Source organism: Colias philodice, chromosome 17, assembly GCF_061535455.1.
Source record: "Colias philodice isolate Cphi_HAF_F1 chromosome 17, ilColPhil1 Martin Lab GWU primary, whole genome shotgun sequence".
NCBI lineage: Eukaryota > Metazoa > Arthropoda > Insecta > Lepidoptera > Pieridae > Colias > Colias philodice.
The window spans coordinates 5,534,105-5,550,283 of record NC_143102.1 but is presented as its reverse complement, the minus strand read 5'-3'; the positions used below and the strand labels follow the sequence as shown (position 1 = coordinate 5,550,283).

The 16,179-nt window shown below is 34.0% G+C and overlaps 2 protein-coding genes across 3 annotated transcripts; both read left to right on the top strand.

Moving 5' to 3' along the window:
• The first annotated feature begins 1,405 nt into the window (after positions 1-1,405).
• Positions 1,406-6,088, top strand: LOC149481087 (sialin-like). The gene is made up of 12 exons (XM_089705813.1): positions 1,406-1,494; positions 1,563-1,672; positions 1,736-1,865; positions 3,295-3,379; positions 3,449-3,666; positions 3,797-3,952; positions 4,024-4,159; positions 4,227-4,354; positions 4,439-4,549; positions 5,200-5,321; positions 5,604-5,681; positions 6,034-6,088. Exons 1-12 carry the CDS (start codon positions 1,408-1,410, stop codon positions 6,086-6,088), a joined length of 1,416 nt encoding a protein of 471 aa, XP_089561939.1. The 5' UTR covers positions 1,406-1,407.
• A 593-nt stretch (positions 6,089-6,681) lies between these two features.
• On the top strand, positions 6,682-12,612 carry Ate1 (arginyltransferase 1). Of its 2 annotated transcripts, XM_089706195.1 has the most exons (8): positions 6,685-6,918; positions 9,500-9,626; positions 9,798-10,051; positions 10,133-10,207; positions 10,345-10,529; positions 10,852-11,013; positions 11,497-11,678; positions 11,915-12,612. In XM_089706195.1, the coding sequence occupies exons 1-8, from the start codon at positions 6,831-6,833 to the stop codon at positions 12,315-12,317; spliced, it is 1,476 nt and encodes a 491-aa protein (XP_089562321.1). In that variant the 5' UTR covers positions 6,685-6,830; the 3' UTR covers positions 12,318-12,612. The 2 variants fall into 2 exon arrangements, with proteins under 2 accessions (XP_089562320.1, XP_089562321.1); XM_089706194.1 differs by having other exon boundaries at positions 6,682-6,918; positions 9,798-10,207.
• Positions 12,613-16,179: the final 3,567 nt, after the last annotated feature.

The window sequence follows — 16,179 nt, the reverse complement described above, 5'->3', positions numbered from 1 at the left end:
TAAACATTTTTGGAACTTCAAAAAAATTATATTATAAGAAAATTTATGAGCTTACTTTAGTTTTAAAGAAATATACATCCCTTTACTGACACCCCGTAAAATAAAGAAATTGTTGCCAATCACCTTTGCAATCTATTTGGTTTCATTAACTTTATGTTCGAAGATAATTTTTTTTCTAGTAGTTACACGCGTATTTTTTTCGTTTATTTTCCATATCGAAATCAAATGCTTAAAAATACGAATATTTGCACAAAACTAAGATAAAAATAATCAATTAACAAAAATATTAAATTTAATGAAGTAGAGCAACTTTCACTTCGGTATGAAGGAAAATCGAGCGTAGAGCACACGTCAGAACGCTCCGGCCCAAGGAGCGCGACTAAAGAAATTCGCTAGGATTTTTCCTTATTATTTTAAATATTTTTTTAATATTTAAAGAATTATCAAAATTCAAAAAAAAATTTTTTTAAAGGATTAATACACATTGGTCTTCAACCAACTCGAATAAATTAATGGAAAAAATAACTTTTAGCAGTATTTATCAATCGATTTTGTAAGGCAAAAAATGGGAAATTTCATGAATTTATAACGCTCTAATTAAGAAAATCATAAGTTTTTCGGCAATTGTATTCAGCAGTTTTTAATAACGACTATATAAGGATAATAATGCGCTGATCAGATTATGTAAATTGTAATCGGTTGCAACGTAGTGAGTGCACAAACTTAGCTCGAAATGATTTTGGGGGAAAGAGACTTATCTTGAAGGCCTGATTAAGGTAACATAAAGTAACTTTATAAATGTGAAAAAATTCACGCGCATTGCGTATATAACACTAATTGATAAACAAGAAAAAAAAATTCAGTTTATCATTTCATTAGCCGGGAAAAAATTGTCAAATAACTTGTTGAAAACGCAATTTTGCTAGACTGCAGCCTTAATAGAAAAATAACCTGTTGTAATAAAATTATAATATTTATTTTTTCATTCATAAAACATTGTTTCTCAGAATACCTAAATAGAACAATTTTATTCAATCATTTCCATAAGAAATGATAAAGGTACATAAACTAAGCATGCTATAATCACAGAATACATAATAGTAGCTAAAGGCTACTATAATCTTGACTGTTAATGGGCTAATTTGTTACGCTCTTTGCGTTTATGGGCACTTGCGATAAATATTATATTTACAATCGAGATGACCATGATTTTGACAATAATTTTATAACATGGTTATTTGTGTGCGCGCAATTGTGAGCATCCATAAAGATCCTAGCCACTATGTATATAGAATCTTCCTTCTGCGAGTTAACTACACTTATTTCTTTTAGGTGGGCATAATGATATTTTTTGGATACTTTCTTATTTATATCGTGCGATACAATTTGAGTGTCCATATTGTTGATATGGTGGAAATTTCCAAAAGAATTTGGTTTTCGTATTACAATGAAACAGAAATGTTGAGAACAAGGCCGAAAGCTTTCAGGACTCAGGTTAGCTATAAAATTCCTGAATTCACTTTATCGCTTTATCATCATTTAAAAATCTATTTATTTTTTAGTATGGCATGGATTTGCTTCATTGGAATGAAAATAATATAGCTCTTTTACTTGCTGCCTATCATATTGGATATTGTATTTGTTTTCCGATATTTCACAATCTTGGTGATCGGTAAGACAAAGGCACATTGTAAAAAGAAACAATTCACAACGTAAATAAAACTAAATATTTTAGATTTGGACCGACATGGGTTGTTGGAGTGGCTGGAATTATTTCAGGAGCGTTAAATTGTCTCGTACCCTCTGCCGCTTGGTTTAGTTTCTGGCTATTTTTTATAGTCAGAATTTTGAACGGATTCTGTGCGGTATGCCGTATGATATTTATTGAAATTGAATTGAATTATTATAAGAAAATAATGAAGTTTCAGGCTTAGAATCATACATAAATTATCATATTCAAGATCCAGTGTAGTAGCCATAGAAATCTAAATAACAAGACACATAGAAGGGCTATAATGTCATAATTCGTATGAAAACCGCTGTCGCCAAAATCAACACATTCAAACCGAAAGCTAAACAGTACACACAAGTAAACTATGCCTTTTATTGGACAGCTTGATTTTAGTGAAAACTAACTTATCTATTAAATTAAGCTTTTGAATATGTATCCTAACGCACGAATTTACGGTTTATTTTAGAATAACATCCCTAAAGCCGCGTATAAATTAAGCGCGGCAAACCATCGAACATTGGAGCGCGCGGCGGCCGCGCATTATGTAGACGGGATTGCCGCGCGCGGCGACGCGAACATTGCCGCGCTCGAACGTGCCGCGGGGCGATCCGCTCGCTGTCGGTTTTTGAGACCGCATCAAAGGAGCTTCAGTCGTTCGCTCGCGCGCCGTGTGGACGGTTTGTAGTTTTGGTGATTCGGCTCGCGCGGCGTATACGTAAAAATGGACAACGAAAAGTGCCGTTTACTAATACAATTGTATGACGCTAATTAATTTTTGTGGAACAGCAAATCCTCCCAATACCACAATAAATCGCTGAGGTATGATGCGTGGGTAGAAATCAGTAAGAAAATGGATATACCTATTCCTGACTTGAAAAAAAAAATTCTACACTTTTGGCGTCCTACAGAAGAGATGTTCGTGATGGATCGCCTGCCGCGCGCGGCATCTACGTTCAACTGAAAATATATCTACATATTGGCTCGCGCAGCAAATGAACGTCAACTCTGGTCGAACATTGGCTCGCGCGGCTGCCGCGCTTAATTTATACGCACCTTAAGTATATGAGACTTTTTGCTCCAATACGAACAAACGTGATAATAAGAATGGTCGACTGTGTCATTCATTGTTATTTCGATTACTATGGTGACACTCGTAATACTTGTAAAATATTCTATAATTTTAAGGAAAAACGGCATTATTTCTAAAAAAAAATATTTTCCGATGAAATATTATTCCTTTATAAGTATAATTACAACTTGTGGAAGAATTTCCGCAATGGGAATTGCTGAAACACACCATGTATACACTCATAGGTCTCCAGAGCAACTGACCAGTGACGAATGCACTGGTGATGTGCAAATCACCTGAGTGGCGACAAGGTCACGCACGCTTACGACTTCTAGTGTCTTGTTATTTAGATTTCTATGGTAGTAGCATTTTTACGTTCTCTAGGTACCTAATCTAATTCTCTTGATATAAATTAAGTCTTTTAAGTTTTAAATAAACATTAGGTGTGTCGTTTAAATTCATTTTTAGATAATATCGTCAATATTTATTTAAGGGTGCTATGTTACCAAGTATGATTCAGGTATTGAGGCATTGGGTGCCTCCAATAGAAAGGCATTATTTTATGTGGGCTTACTGTGGTAAGTTCTGTGGTTTCTATTTAATTACACACTAACTTGTTCAATTTAATATTGATTTTCGTTGGACAGGAATAACAACAGGAACTTGCTCCACGTTTCTTATTTGTGCTGCGGTACAATTTTATTCTAAATGGTCTGTTGGTTTCTATTTGTGTGGTGCAGTTCAAATTCTATGGGCTACCATATGGTTGCTAGTGGTTAACGATTCTCCAGATAAACATTCCTTCATTTCAAAGGACGAATTGACATATCTGAAGAATACTATTGGTTCAGTGTTTACGATACAAGTAAGATAATATTTTCTTGATTAATAGGTAGTACTTAGTAGGTATTTTTTCCTTTAATTAACCTCGTCTTCTAATAATTTATGACTTACCTTGGTTTTCACCCTTGTCTAACTTTTGTCTTTTTGTTCAGTTAATGAATTCTCAAGCTCCCTGGAAATTAATATTGAAGTCAATACCCTTTTGGGCAGTTTGTATATTAAATTTTGGCTATGCATGGATGATCATATCGCTGTGTCTTCACGGACCATTGTATTACACTGTAATTTTGAGATATAGTATTTATGAAGTACGTTTGTTATAAATGACAATAAATTTTACGTTAATGTTATTTTTTCTTTATATGTTTCGAAATTTCAGGCCTCTACATTAACGGCTCTACCATTTCTGCTGAGGTTAATTTTGGGTACAATAATCATTCAAACCTATTTTTGGTATAAACATAATACTAAGTTTAGAGTAATCAAGAATACAAGGAAATATTTTATCATTTTTTGTAAGTTAAATAAGTTTGAAAGGTTCTTTTGAATGCCTTTTTGAGTCTATTTAGTAGTTTTCCACAGCGCATGTGATCCCGGGTATCATAATTTCTATGTCATGGTTTGTTCCTATTGCTCCTGGTCCTACAATTTTGACGATTGCTGTAACACTAACAGCAGCTGGAATGGATCTTATATTTGATATATGTTACGTAAGTTTGGAGAACTCATTTTTTGTTATCCTCTAAATTATGGATATTAAATAAAGCTTTGAGCATCGTTTGTGTCTGTTACAGAAACTGTCACCGACTTACGTAAATTCAATAAATACTGTAATTAAAATCATAGGAAACTTACCAGGAATCTTCGTTCCGTTTTGTGTTGGAGAAGTCACGCATAAGCTGCAAGTAGGTAATTTTAATTTTCAATTTTACAACTAATCTAAGTATTCATGTAAATATTCGATATGATATAAGGTACATATATACCTATCTAATGATTCATTTATTTTATGGGCATACAACAGCGGTTTGTTCTTAATATTTTAAAACTAAACAAGTTTTCTATAAAAAGATAAAGTAGCCATTAGTGATTAGATAATTAAGAAAAAATAATACGAAGACGAACTTTAGGTGACGGTTATACCTATATCTATACTAATATTATAAAGCTGCAGAGTTTGTTTGTTTGTTTGTTTGTTTGTTTGTTTGAACGCGCTAATCTCGGGAACTACTGGTCCGATTTGAAAAATTCTTTCGGTGTTAGATAGCTCATTTATCGAGGAAGGCTATAGGCTGTATACCATCACGCTACGACCAACAGGAGAGGAGCCACGGGGGTGAAACCGCGCGGAGCGGCTAGTGTACCTATAAGTGCGTTTGAATGTTCTATGCTTCTTGAAAAGAAAAATTTTAAGAAATAAACATTTATTCCAAAATCGATGTTTCAAATAATTGAATTACTTAATAATTTAATGATTTTTGCTTTATTTGTGTTTTAAAAACCTAAATTACTTTTAATCTAGTATAATAGAGTAATTGCTTTTAATGAATTTCAGAATAAGATGCACATTTGGAGATATGTATGGTCTTTCCATGGAACAGTTCTTTTGATATGTGGCCTTATCTTTCTAATATGGGGTGACACGCACGTACAGCCGTGGAATAGTATAAAGCGCAGGTTTTTTAAGATCATTAGTAACTAACTTGTAGTTTGACAAGTAGACCAGTCTACATTTTTGCATAATAAAGAGGCGGCAAATAAAAAATAATAATAAAAAACTTGGTGCTGGTTGGTAACATGTAGAGTATATTATTGTTCGCTAAGAGACGTAAAAATACAATACATAGTACCTATACCTGCATAAATGCCATTTTGCTTTACTAGTGCATATTGTAATTTTTATCCAAAAAACAGTAACTAATTAACTAGGTAACTAGTTATGATATGATTATTTTTTAGACCAAATCGAAAAAGGCGGTTTGTTACCCCTTCCCGGATGTCTAACATTATAGAAGTGGATGAAGATAATATTAGTTCGTAAGTTAGGATTTTGGCGTCTATAGTCTATACTAATAAGTACCTAATACGTATTTTAATAGCTGAAGAGTTCGGTTGAACGGTCCAATCTGAGGAACTACGGGTCCGATTTGAAAAATTCTTTAAATATTAGTTGTATACGTAGTACATATATTATTATTAGTCTGTGATATTAGATATCAAGGAAAGATGTCGACAGATGTAGACTATCATCAGCCTAAAACAAACAGAAGCGGATCAATGCTGTTAAAATTGAAAATTTATTTGCAAATAAAATATGACATCTTAATGTTTATAAGTTTCCTTATTATGTAATATAATTTATAATAATTAATCTCATTTTATGTCACAGGATTCGAACCTCATTTACACCGAAGCGGTCTAAGATGCAGATGTCTATAAGATGAAGCTTCAAATAAGAAAGAAACCGAATTATGCCTGGAGAATAAAGAATATTCTAAGACAAATATCTGATAGTTTTATTACTTCTTAACACTGTAAAAGACATTCTGATAATCAACAACTGTCTAAGTACGGGTTGGATGAATGATGTGATACACATAGGTACATATAATTAGTTTGAGTTTAAAATATTCCAGTGGCGTTTTCTTTCATGATTTTAGCTGTGATGATGAGCATGACGACTATGAGTCGGAGGCTAATGCGACAGACTAGCTTTTGCCCTCGGCTTCGCTGGCGTTAAGAATTATTATTTCATCCCCTTTTTTATCCCAATCATACTACCTGCATATAAACTTTAAGCCCGATCCAATCAGTGATTTGGGCGGTGCTTTGATAGATCTCTTATCACTACCTAGGTCAGTCGATCCCCATTGCGTTATGTAATATATATTTTGATTAAAGATTTTAATTTTTTACGCCTAATTCTTTTTTATCAGCAAGTGATTTTATAGAGCCATATTTAAAATCTGTTACGCACATTATTTCTAAACGAATACGTCACGATATAGGACAGATGATTCATGATTCATATGATTGTCAACTGTCATTGTCAATTGTCATGTAAATTCTGAAATGAGGAAAGTGATTTTATTTTTAATTATTAGAAATATTCCCATTAATTGTGCAATAAGACATTCTTTTTAAAAGATAAACATCTAAGTGTTAATAAATTAAATATTTACCATAATGCCTCGGAGTATTATCGAGTATTATGCTGAGCATGAACGTTATAAATGTGGATATTGTAAGAAACCAGACACAAATTATGGTCATGGTAAGAACGTCTTGGCTAAACTGTACATTATAGGGCGTGGAGTTGAGAGTCGTAATTTTTTTTGTGGTTAGCTATTGTCCTATGGAACCTAAATCTGAAATTTCACAGCGCGAAAACTTTTTGTTTTTGAGTCACGAATTTTTGAAAATCGGAAAATTTTACTCCATTTTATCTTTGAAACGCGAACTTACTGTTATGACAGTGTCAAATTGACCTACAGCGATTGTCAAACGCGTTTCATTTCAGGTAAAACATTTCTATCTAACAAAAAAAATATTATAATTTAAATTTTATTTATGAAATTTGTATATTTTTTAACAACAACATTAAAAATAATTATTATTAAGTATAGTTTTTGTAAAATAGATTAAATAAAATAAAATTATTAATATTCGCAATTTATAATTTAACAAAAATATTAATCGAAGTGTCTAGTCGTCCGCTAAACGGATGAATAAAATAAATTAGTCGTCCGATTACCGGATGAATAAAATAATTTAATCGTCCGATTATTCGGATTACTAGATAACCTTTTAACACTAAAGCTAGTTGGGTTGGACTAAAGCAAAGGGGGCGCAGGACTTTTGATGGAGTTGGTGTCATTTTAACACCTATTTATTATTGTTTTATCGTAAAGATAACGCTAATATAAGCATGTTTTATAGGAACAACTTTTCTCTAAAATAAAAAATGGCGGAGATATTCACCCTCAATTCGTTAGGTTAGGTTTAGGTTAGGTTAGCCTTTAGGTTAGGTTAGGTTAGGTTAGGTTTCTTAAAAAAAAACTACACAGAAATAGGAGCCCCGCGAAGCGGGGCTCCGTCGACGCGCAAAAAAAAATCTAGTTTAGGTTAGGTTAGCTGTTAGGTTAGGTTAGGTTAGGTTTCTTTAAAAAAAAAACTACACAGAAATAGGAGCCCCGCTTCGCGGGGCTCCGTCGACGCGCAAAAAAAAATCAAATACCTACGTGTGCCCTCCTCCCCCCACAAAAAACCTATAATACGTGCGGCAGTTCTCTAAAGAAACCCCGATAACCTAACTATATAGATAAATAGATGTTATCGGACGATTAAATTATTTTATTCATCCGGTAATCGGACGACTAATTTATTTTATTCATCCGTTTAGCGGACGACTAGCGCTGTCCAATATTAATTGTACGCTTTGTACCGTGGAACAAAACAATAACGACGTCATTTTCAGTTACCGTTCGTTTGCTGCCTTTCAGTCGAGATCGTTTCGTGCGTACTCCTGTTAAGCCCTAAAACTGTACAAAACTATTAAACTTTTACTTTTAGCATACAAATAGGTAGCGAGGAGCGAAGCGACGAGCGTGTTAGGTTAACATTTGAACTGCCGCACGAGCCGAGCGAGCGAAGCGAGCGTGCCGCGGCAGCGGCCGGCGAGTGCCAGAAGCGACTTTAGGGTGATTCCCACTCAAACAAAAAAAAAAAACTACAGGTCATACTAATGTCTATTACATTAAATCTGTCATATTTCAAATCAAAGAGCTAATGCAATATTACTAGTATTGAAAACTATTATTGTAAAGTAATAATTAATATTAATTGCTTCAGATCAATGTGGAACTGGAAAAAAATACCTAAAGCAAAGGGGGCGCAGGACTTAAAATTTTCTAACACCTATTTATTATTGTTTTATCGTAAAGATTACGCTAATAAAAGCATGTTTTGTTGGGGCAACTTTTCTCTAAACTTGATAATTACCAAGATACATGACGGATTGTAAAATGTAAATTTTTTCAATGATGGAATATTATGTATTCAATATTAAGCTGCGAAAGTCCGAATCTAGCTAAAAAACGTTACGCTAAAATAAGCATTGCATTATCATAAGACTTGCCACAGAACCGAAGCTGTCAACCCCGAATTCCACGTGGTCTTGTCTGCCCTACCCCTAGAGTGTATGTAAAAAGCCGGAGGCGCGGAGGGAGAACAGCCCTCGCCCGCCGTGACAAAGCTCGGGAGCCGTGCGGAGCGGAGCGGCTGTGGCTGGTCGCCGAAGGCGACCAATAAGCTGAAGCTGCGAAGTGGAGTACGAGCGACCGTGCTTTGTCACGCAAGGGCGGAAGGGCTGCACTTCCCGTAGCGCCGGAGCTAAGGCAGTGTCTGAGACAATATAAAAAAGACATGAGGAGATAGGGAAAGGGTTAGGTTAGGTTTTATCATCAATCTTTGAGGGCGAATATCTCGGCCATTTTTTATTTTGGAGAAAAAGTTTTTTTTATAAAACATGCTTATTTTAGCGTTTTGAATAAAAATTATGTATTTTATGATACCTATACAATTTTCACTTTAGATCAAAAATTTTCTAAGTCCTTACTTTGCGCCCCCTTTGCTTTAGGCGGACCAAAACTTAATTTGTAAATATCTCGAAAACTATTAATTTTCGCGCCCCCCCCTTTACAGGGGAAGTTCCTAGTACCCACCCCCCCTCTCTCCACCCCCCACTACCCCCAAATTCCACGCCCTATAATGTACAGTTTTACCAACGTCTTTTTCTAATTGAAATACCGGATCATTTCTTTGTTCTCTTTTGTATTGAACTAGTATTGTTTTAGGATTATGGGCTCATACAATGTCTGTTTCGGACTATCAGGACTTGATAGACAGAGGCTGGCGGCGATCAGGAAAATATTGTTACAAACCAACGCTAAATATAATTTGCTGCCCCATGTATACTATTCGGTATGTAAATAATAACTTTATATCCTTATTCCTTATTCCTTGCATAATTTTTTACTGAGGTATAGAAGAAGCCAATTATTATATTTAACTACAATTTTGTTCATCATTTTAAAGATAACAGCATATGGTAATTCCTACAGTAATTATTCATACTGAATTATTTGATTCCAGGTGCAGAGCACTTGAATTTCGACCATCAAAGTCTCAAAAGAAGGTTCTAAAGAGGTTTAATAAGTATCTAGTGGGTGAGAATGAACCAGAATGTAGTCATAGGAAAATATCAAGCTCAAGTGATGATATGAAATTTGATGAGGGTGAGGCGGAGGGGGGTGAACAATTTGTTGAAAGCAAACAAAAGCCACAAATGGTTAATTTGACTGAAAAAGATCTTAACTTTGTGGAAGAACAGGAAGGAACATGTCAAGGTAGCTTAGATGGGACATCAAATAAAACTTTGTTTTATCAATTTAATCCATGTAATTACTCATGTAAATTATTTATTTCAGAAACATCAGCAAATCAAAGTAACTCAACCCAAAATGAAACCCCTCCAATGCAAGTGAAAGAAAATATTAAGAAAGGTGAATAAAAGTTTTAGCAAAAAACCCTTTCATCAATGATAATATATAATTAAAAACATTTTTAAACGCAGTACTTAATTCCCTTGAAATTGATATGTATACTTTATAATAAATACTAAAAATATTACATATTTTAGATGCAGGACCTGATCCCACGAGGCCACCATGCAAGAAGGCCAAACAAATGCGAAAAGAGAGGAAACTAGAGAAATTAAAAGCACAGGGTATAGATATAAGTAACTTAGATACTAACAAGAATAAAGAAAAAAAAATAGAAGATTTTATAAAAGATTTACCGGAGGATGTTAAACATAAATTAGAGGTAAATATTTAATATATAAATAATTTATTTATTTAAAAAAACAAGAGTTTGTCATAGGTATCTACTACATTGTTTATTCACATTACTTTTCTATTTTGTGATTAACAAAGGCTTGTCCAAAGAATAATAATTAAAATATTAAAGTGAAACTTTTATTACATCGTCTCAAACTTTTTGTTCTGTGTAGTGCATGTCGCGTGACGGTCGGCTGCCGAGTAGGTATAAAGCAGTGTTCGGAAAGTTTCACTTTTACCGTGGTTTCATATTTTTTATTCCACCCATCAAAGCATATGAAATATTGAATTATTATTTTTTATTATAGGTAAAATTAGTGAGAACCAATCCCCCAAGTGCGGAATGGTTGGCTTCTGCCAAAGAAACCCATGAGGTCTATGTGAAATATCAAATGACAGTGCATGGCGATAAACCCGAGAAATGCACTGAACCAAAATTCAGCGACTTCTTAGTACAAAGTCCGTTAATGGTAAATATGTACTATTATAATTCTTGTGTTGTTATTGTAAATATGTAAATCACATAATTTTTTTTGTATTTTAAATTCATATTTAATATGGGTGTGTTTTCAGAGCTTGTACTGCAAATATTTGTAGACTAAAAACAATGTCTCATCTATTGATTTAGAATTTTCTTGTAGATTTTTTATTTAAATTATTGCTTAAAAAAATAGTTGAAGTGACGGTTTCAAGATATATTATGGTACAGGAACCACATTTTGACGTGATAACGTCTTTAAAACCGTTTTAGTCGGGTGACATGTTCAGAAACTTGTGTCACACCAAAACCTCACGAGGGCGATCGCAGGTATAACGAGAGAGAGGCGGACCAATCTCCCATCTCATCTCGAGCGCTGTCACTGCATTATGTTATCACGTAAACATCTCGATCGTAAGCCTACTTTACAAACAACCAATTTTTTTTGTAAGTAATAAAATTAATTTGTGAACAGGAGGAGTATTCAGAAGTAGGTCCACCGTGTGGTTACGGATCCTTTCACCAACAATACCTACTTGATGGGAAGATTATAGCCGTGGGCGTTATTGATATATTGCCCAAATGTGTCTCCTCTGTGTACTTCTTCTATGACCCACAGTATATGAACCTCACTTTAGGAACTTATGGGGCTTTAAGGTGATTATTATAGTGTATTTAATATTTTGAAACATTTTTTATATATTTTAACTACTGCTCTTTGGATTATATTTTATTCAATTTTATAATATTTTTATGCTATGTATTTGCTAAAATAAACTTTATTGTACTATTTTACCAAAAATACTTTTCACAATTATTTGTTTCCGTAAATTACTAAATAATTTATTAATATTAAAAAATTAATCCTGTAAAAAAATTATTTCTCTTTTCAGAGAGATTGAATTCACAAGACACTTGCAATCATTATGCCCAGAGCTTAAATATTACTATATGGGCTTCTACATACACTCGTGCCGGAAAATGCGATATAAGGGCAACTACTTCCCATCAGATTTACTTTGCCCAGAGACCTATAAATGGTTCCCTTTAAAGGACTGCATACCAAAACTGGAGATAACACCATATTCAAGACTGGACCCTGACATAGATAGTGTAGACGATAATTATCCCAACGAATCTGACATTAATTATATTCCAATATTGTTCAAAGGACAAGTGTTGATATATAAAATGTATAAACGAAGAAGCGGGAAAAACAATGACATGGAGGAACTGTTAGATTACGCGCGGTTAGTTGGCGCGAAAACTGCCAAAAGTTTGATCATGGTCAGATAATTTTTGAGAAAATTTTTCCTATCTGCAATTTGGGTTTCTAGTTCTATTTGTCAGTTCTGTACTTATTCACTAGTCGCATCTCATGCATTTTTCATTACCCACCTCATGTGTTATTTTGTATTATTTAGCTGTGCCAACTTATGTGTTATCTCTTATTTATTCGAATCGTAACTCGTCGGTGTACGTTTATGTGTAATGATTTAAAAACCTTACAAATATTTGAAGATATTACAAGCTGGTGTATATTGTTTATTGGTATTTGAATTAACTGATTAAAATCGGTATTTAATGCTTGTTCAATGTTTCATTTTTTCCTATTTAGTTATAATGTCCGTAAATACTTATGAGGAATAAATGATCTATTAAATATCAAGTATTTAATAGGTCATTTATTCTGTAGGTACCTATGTAAAGTTCACGTCAGTTTTTTTAATCTAACAAGGCCATTGGCCAACCGAAAATATTCCATGTGTGCTCAAGTTACTTGTTTCTCTAGTCATAGCGAAGTTACAAAAAGTGTTGTATGTAGTCTGTTAAAAATTAAAATATTCGTTGATGTTCATGAATGATTGATGATACATTTCGTATATATTTAATAAGATCTATTTTATATTGATATTCACCACGACCTTTTATGCCAAATTTACTTGTTAACGATACATAAGTGCGCCAAGCGTAATTAATCGACACACGTGTAAGATTTAGCTTAGCTATTTTCTCATCGCTGATTTTAACATATTATGTTTTAGAATTTACAGTTAAAAATAAGATCTCACTACTCCCAGCCACTTTCCTGTGGGCCATTTTGCTTAACAGACTCCTTAAAGCTCTCAAAATGGTTAAAAACTCACAGTATATTGTAATACTGTGAAAAAGTCATCTAGATAAGTGAAATTTCACCAAAATGAGTCCCCTTCAAAGATAGGTAAGTAATAACTTTATTACTTATACGTGCTTATACTATAAAATATGGTCTATAAATTACATCTTTGTTTTAAATCTCTTATCAATAATTCCAGAGCGTGTCTAATAATCCTTGAATTTTCTTATGTACATTATAATATAGGTACCAATGATATGATACAAATTCATTTTACCTAAATATTAGAATGATAGGCACGACTATCCTCTATCTATTCACGACACTACGATTTATTGATATTTTTAGAATGTATTTTCAAACATTTTGTGAAAGAGCGGTATATATTGCATTGCAATATTTTATGATTAATTTGTATGTGTGTTATGGCATGTTCATATTCGTAAATTACCTATTTAGATGTGCGAATTAGTATGATGCAAATGGTTGAATTGATGTTTTTAAATTAACGTCTAAATTTCCTCTTTTTGTCAACTTTCGGGAAATACAAGAAAGTTAATCGATAAAAAATTATTAAGATAATAGGTATTATGATAAGATAAAAATGATCTTAGAATTTTTAAAAATTCAACTTTATTTCAGGCACTTACCTCCAACCCGAGATGAAAACTTGTTTAAAAGAAATAAACAATTTTTATTTATTTTTATTATTTTATTTCCAGCGATATAGTTGCTGACGTAGGGGCCTTTTATATCCTTTCTTCACAACATTGATCAAATCTTATCATTTAGTAGATACCTATTTGTCACAGTTATCTGGTTGAATCTGATATTTGATTGAATGACTGTGGCACTTTCTTCTAATGACAAAATTTAATTGAATGACTAATGGACAACTCGTCAACTTATTTAATGTAATGTTCAACGTCTTGACTGAACATCATTTAGCAAAGTCGTTGGTTTCGATATGGGGGTGGGTTAGGTTAGGTTCGTTGTATTTTTAAAACTACACAAGGCTCGCAACCGTCAGCTTGTGGACGTTTGAAAAAAGTAAATTCTCAATCCTGCTATACAACATGCCGAGCGTTAGGTATATCTGCTCTGTTCAAAGGGCTATGTTGATGATTGTTCCTTTAACTCCTCGAGGAGCATAGGGCCTCAGTAAACTTTTTCCAGTCACGCCGATTTTGGGCTTTTGCTTTGACTTCTTGCCACGACAGGCCGGTTTTATTTAGTTCAGCAACCACGGATCTCCTCCACGATGCAGGGGGACGACCTTTTCTTCTACGACCATTCGGGGGCGTCCAGTCTAAAGCTGTTTTTGCTATATTTTGTTCCGGCCTCCTAAGGCAGTGTCCTATCCACCCCCACTTCCTGGAGCAGATTTGTTGGTCTATAGGTTGCTGATTGGTTATTTTCCAGAGTTCTTCATTGGAAATTGTATCAGGCCAAAAAATTCGTAATATACTTCTTAAGCATTTGTTCAGGCATACCTGGAGTCTGTTGGAGATAGCTTGTGTTACTTTCCAAGTCTCACAACCATATAGCAGTATCGACTTCACATTGCTCTCGAAGATTCGCAATTTAAGCTGACGGGATAAGCGACTTGATTTCCAAATCGGAGATAACTGTGCAAAAGCAGCTTTTGCTTTCTGTATTCTGTTTTCGATATCAACCTCTGCACCACCGTTAGGGCTCAGAATACTTCCTAGATAGCAAAATGTAGGTACTTCTCGAATTGATTTTCCATTTAATGATATTTGCAGCTGTTCATTTGTCAATGCAGTTTTCATGACAACAGTTTTTTGGGTGTTGATTCTCAATCCGACTTTTGCTGCTGCAGATTGAAGTGCGCATGCATTTATATTAAGGTGTTCTATGCTATTCGATACCAAGCAAATATCATCTGCGTAGTCAAGATCTAGGAGTTGACTGCCGTTACCCCATGGAATACCCGTTCGGTGCGCTGTAGCTTCGCACAGTACATCGTCAAGAAGAACAATGAACATAATTGGCGACAAAAGACATCCTTGTCTCACTCCAGAATTAAGCTTGATGGGATTGGAAAGCTGGCCATTATGAAGAACTCTGCAAGAGCTGTTGGTGTAGAAAGACCGTATGATATTTATGATTTTGGAAGGCAAACCTCTATTCTCAAGGGATTGCCAAAGTGCGGACCATCTTATTGTATCGAAGGCTTTTTCGAAGTCAACAAACATATAAAAGACATCAGACTGCCATTCTGTACATTGCTCAGCTATTATTCGTAGCGTACTGATATGGTCCACACATGACCTGCCCTTTCTGAATCCAGCTTGATTTTCTCTCAAAGTCGCTTCAAAGGCGAGTGAAAGGCGGTTTAAGATTATTTTAGTTAGCACCTTCGACACAATGGAGAGTAATGTTATCCCTCTCCAGTTATTACAATTGCTTCTATCTCCTTTTTTGGGAACTTTTATTAATATACCCTCCTTCCAATCATCGGGTGCTGTCTCCGTTTCCCATATTTGTTTAAGTAAGGGGAAGAGCATTTTTGCGGTGAAGGTGCTATCCACTCTTAACATCTCAGCAGTTATTCAAAGGGCTATGTTACGTTACGTTTACTCCACGTCTATCAACTTTCGGCAAAGTCATTCAATTAAATGCTGTCATTCAATGAGCGCGCATTCAATCAAATAGCACATTCAACTAGAGGACCACTAGATGACTGCGACATAATATGTACAAATTCATTTTAGCTAAATATTAGAATGATATACAATCTATTCACGACACTACGATTTATTGATATTTTTAGAATGTATTTTTTAACATTTTACGGAGAATAATGAATAATTGTGGCTAATAAAACCTGTAGTTAACTACTGTTATTCGTTACAAACAAAGCATAATTCATAAGCGATCATCTTCTTACTGGTATTCTGTTATGTAATCAAAATTACACATAATTCAAAAATTATATCTCAGTTACAGCAAGCGTTATAAATTATTTATTGTTAACTAAATGTTTAATGAACTCGATCGAAGATTGCTATATGATTT

Excerpts from the sequence above, each read along its gene's own strand:
- LOC149481087 (XM_089705813.1), top strand. The coding sequence starts at position 1,408 with ATGGTGGAAATTTCCAAAAGAATTTGGTTTTCGTATTACAATGAAACA. Across the intron at positions 1,673-1,735 it reads TTTCACAATCTTGGTGATCG|ATTTGGACCGACATGGGTTG; the intron begins GTAAGACAAAGG and ends TAAATATTTTAG. Across the intron at positions 4,160-4,226 it reads GAAATATTTTATCATTTTTT|CGCATGTGATCCCGGGTATC; the intron begins GTAAGTTAAATA and ends AGTTTTCCACAG.
- Ate1 (XM_089706194.1), top strand. The coding sequence starts at position 6,831 with ATGCCTCGGAGTATTATCGAGTATTATGCTGAGCATGAACGTTATAAA. Across the intron at positions 10,208-10,344 it reads GAAAGAAAATATTAAGAAAG|ATGCAGGACCTGATCCCACG; the intron begins GTGAATAAAAGT and ends TACATATTTTAG. Across the intron at positions 11,679-11,914 it reads GGAACTTATGGGGCTTTAAG|AGAGATTGAATTCACAAGAC; the intron begins GTGATTATTATA and ends TTCTCTTTTCAG.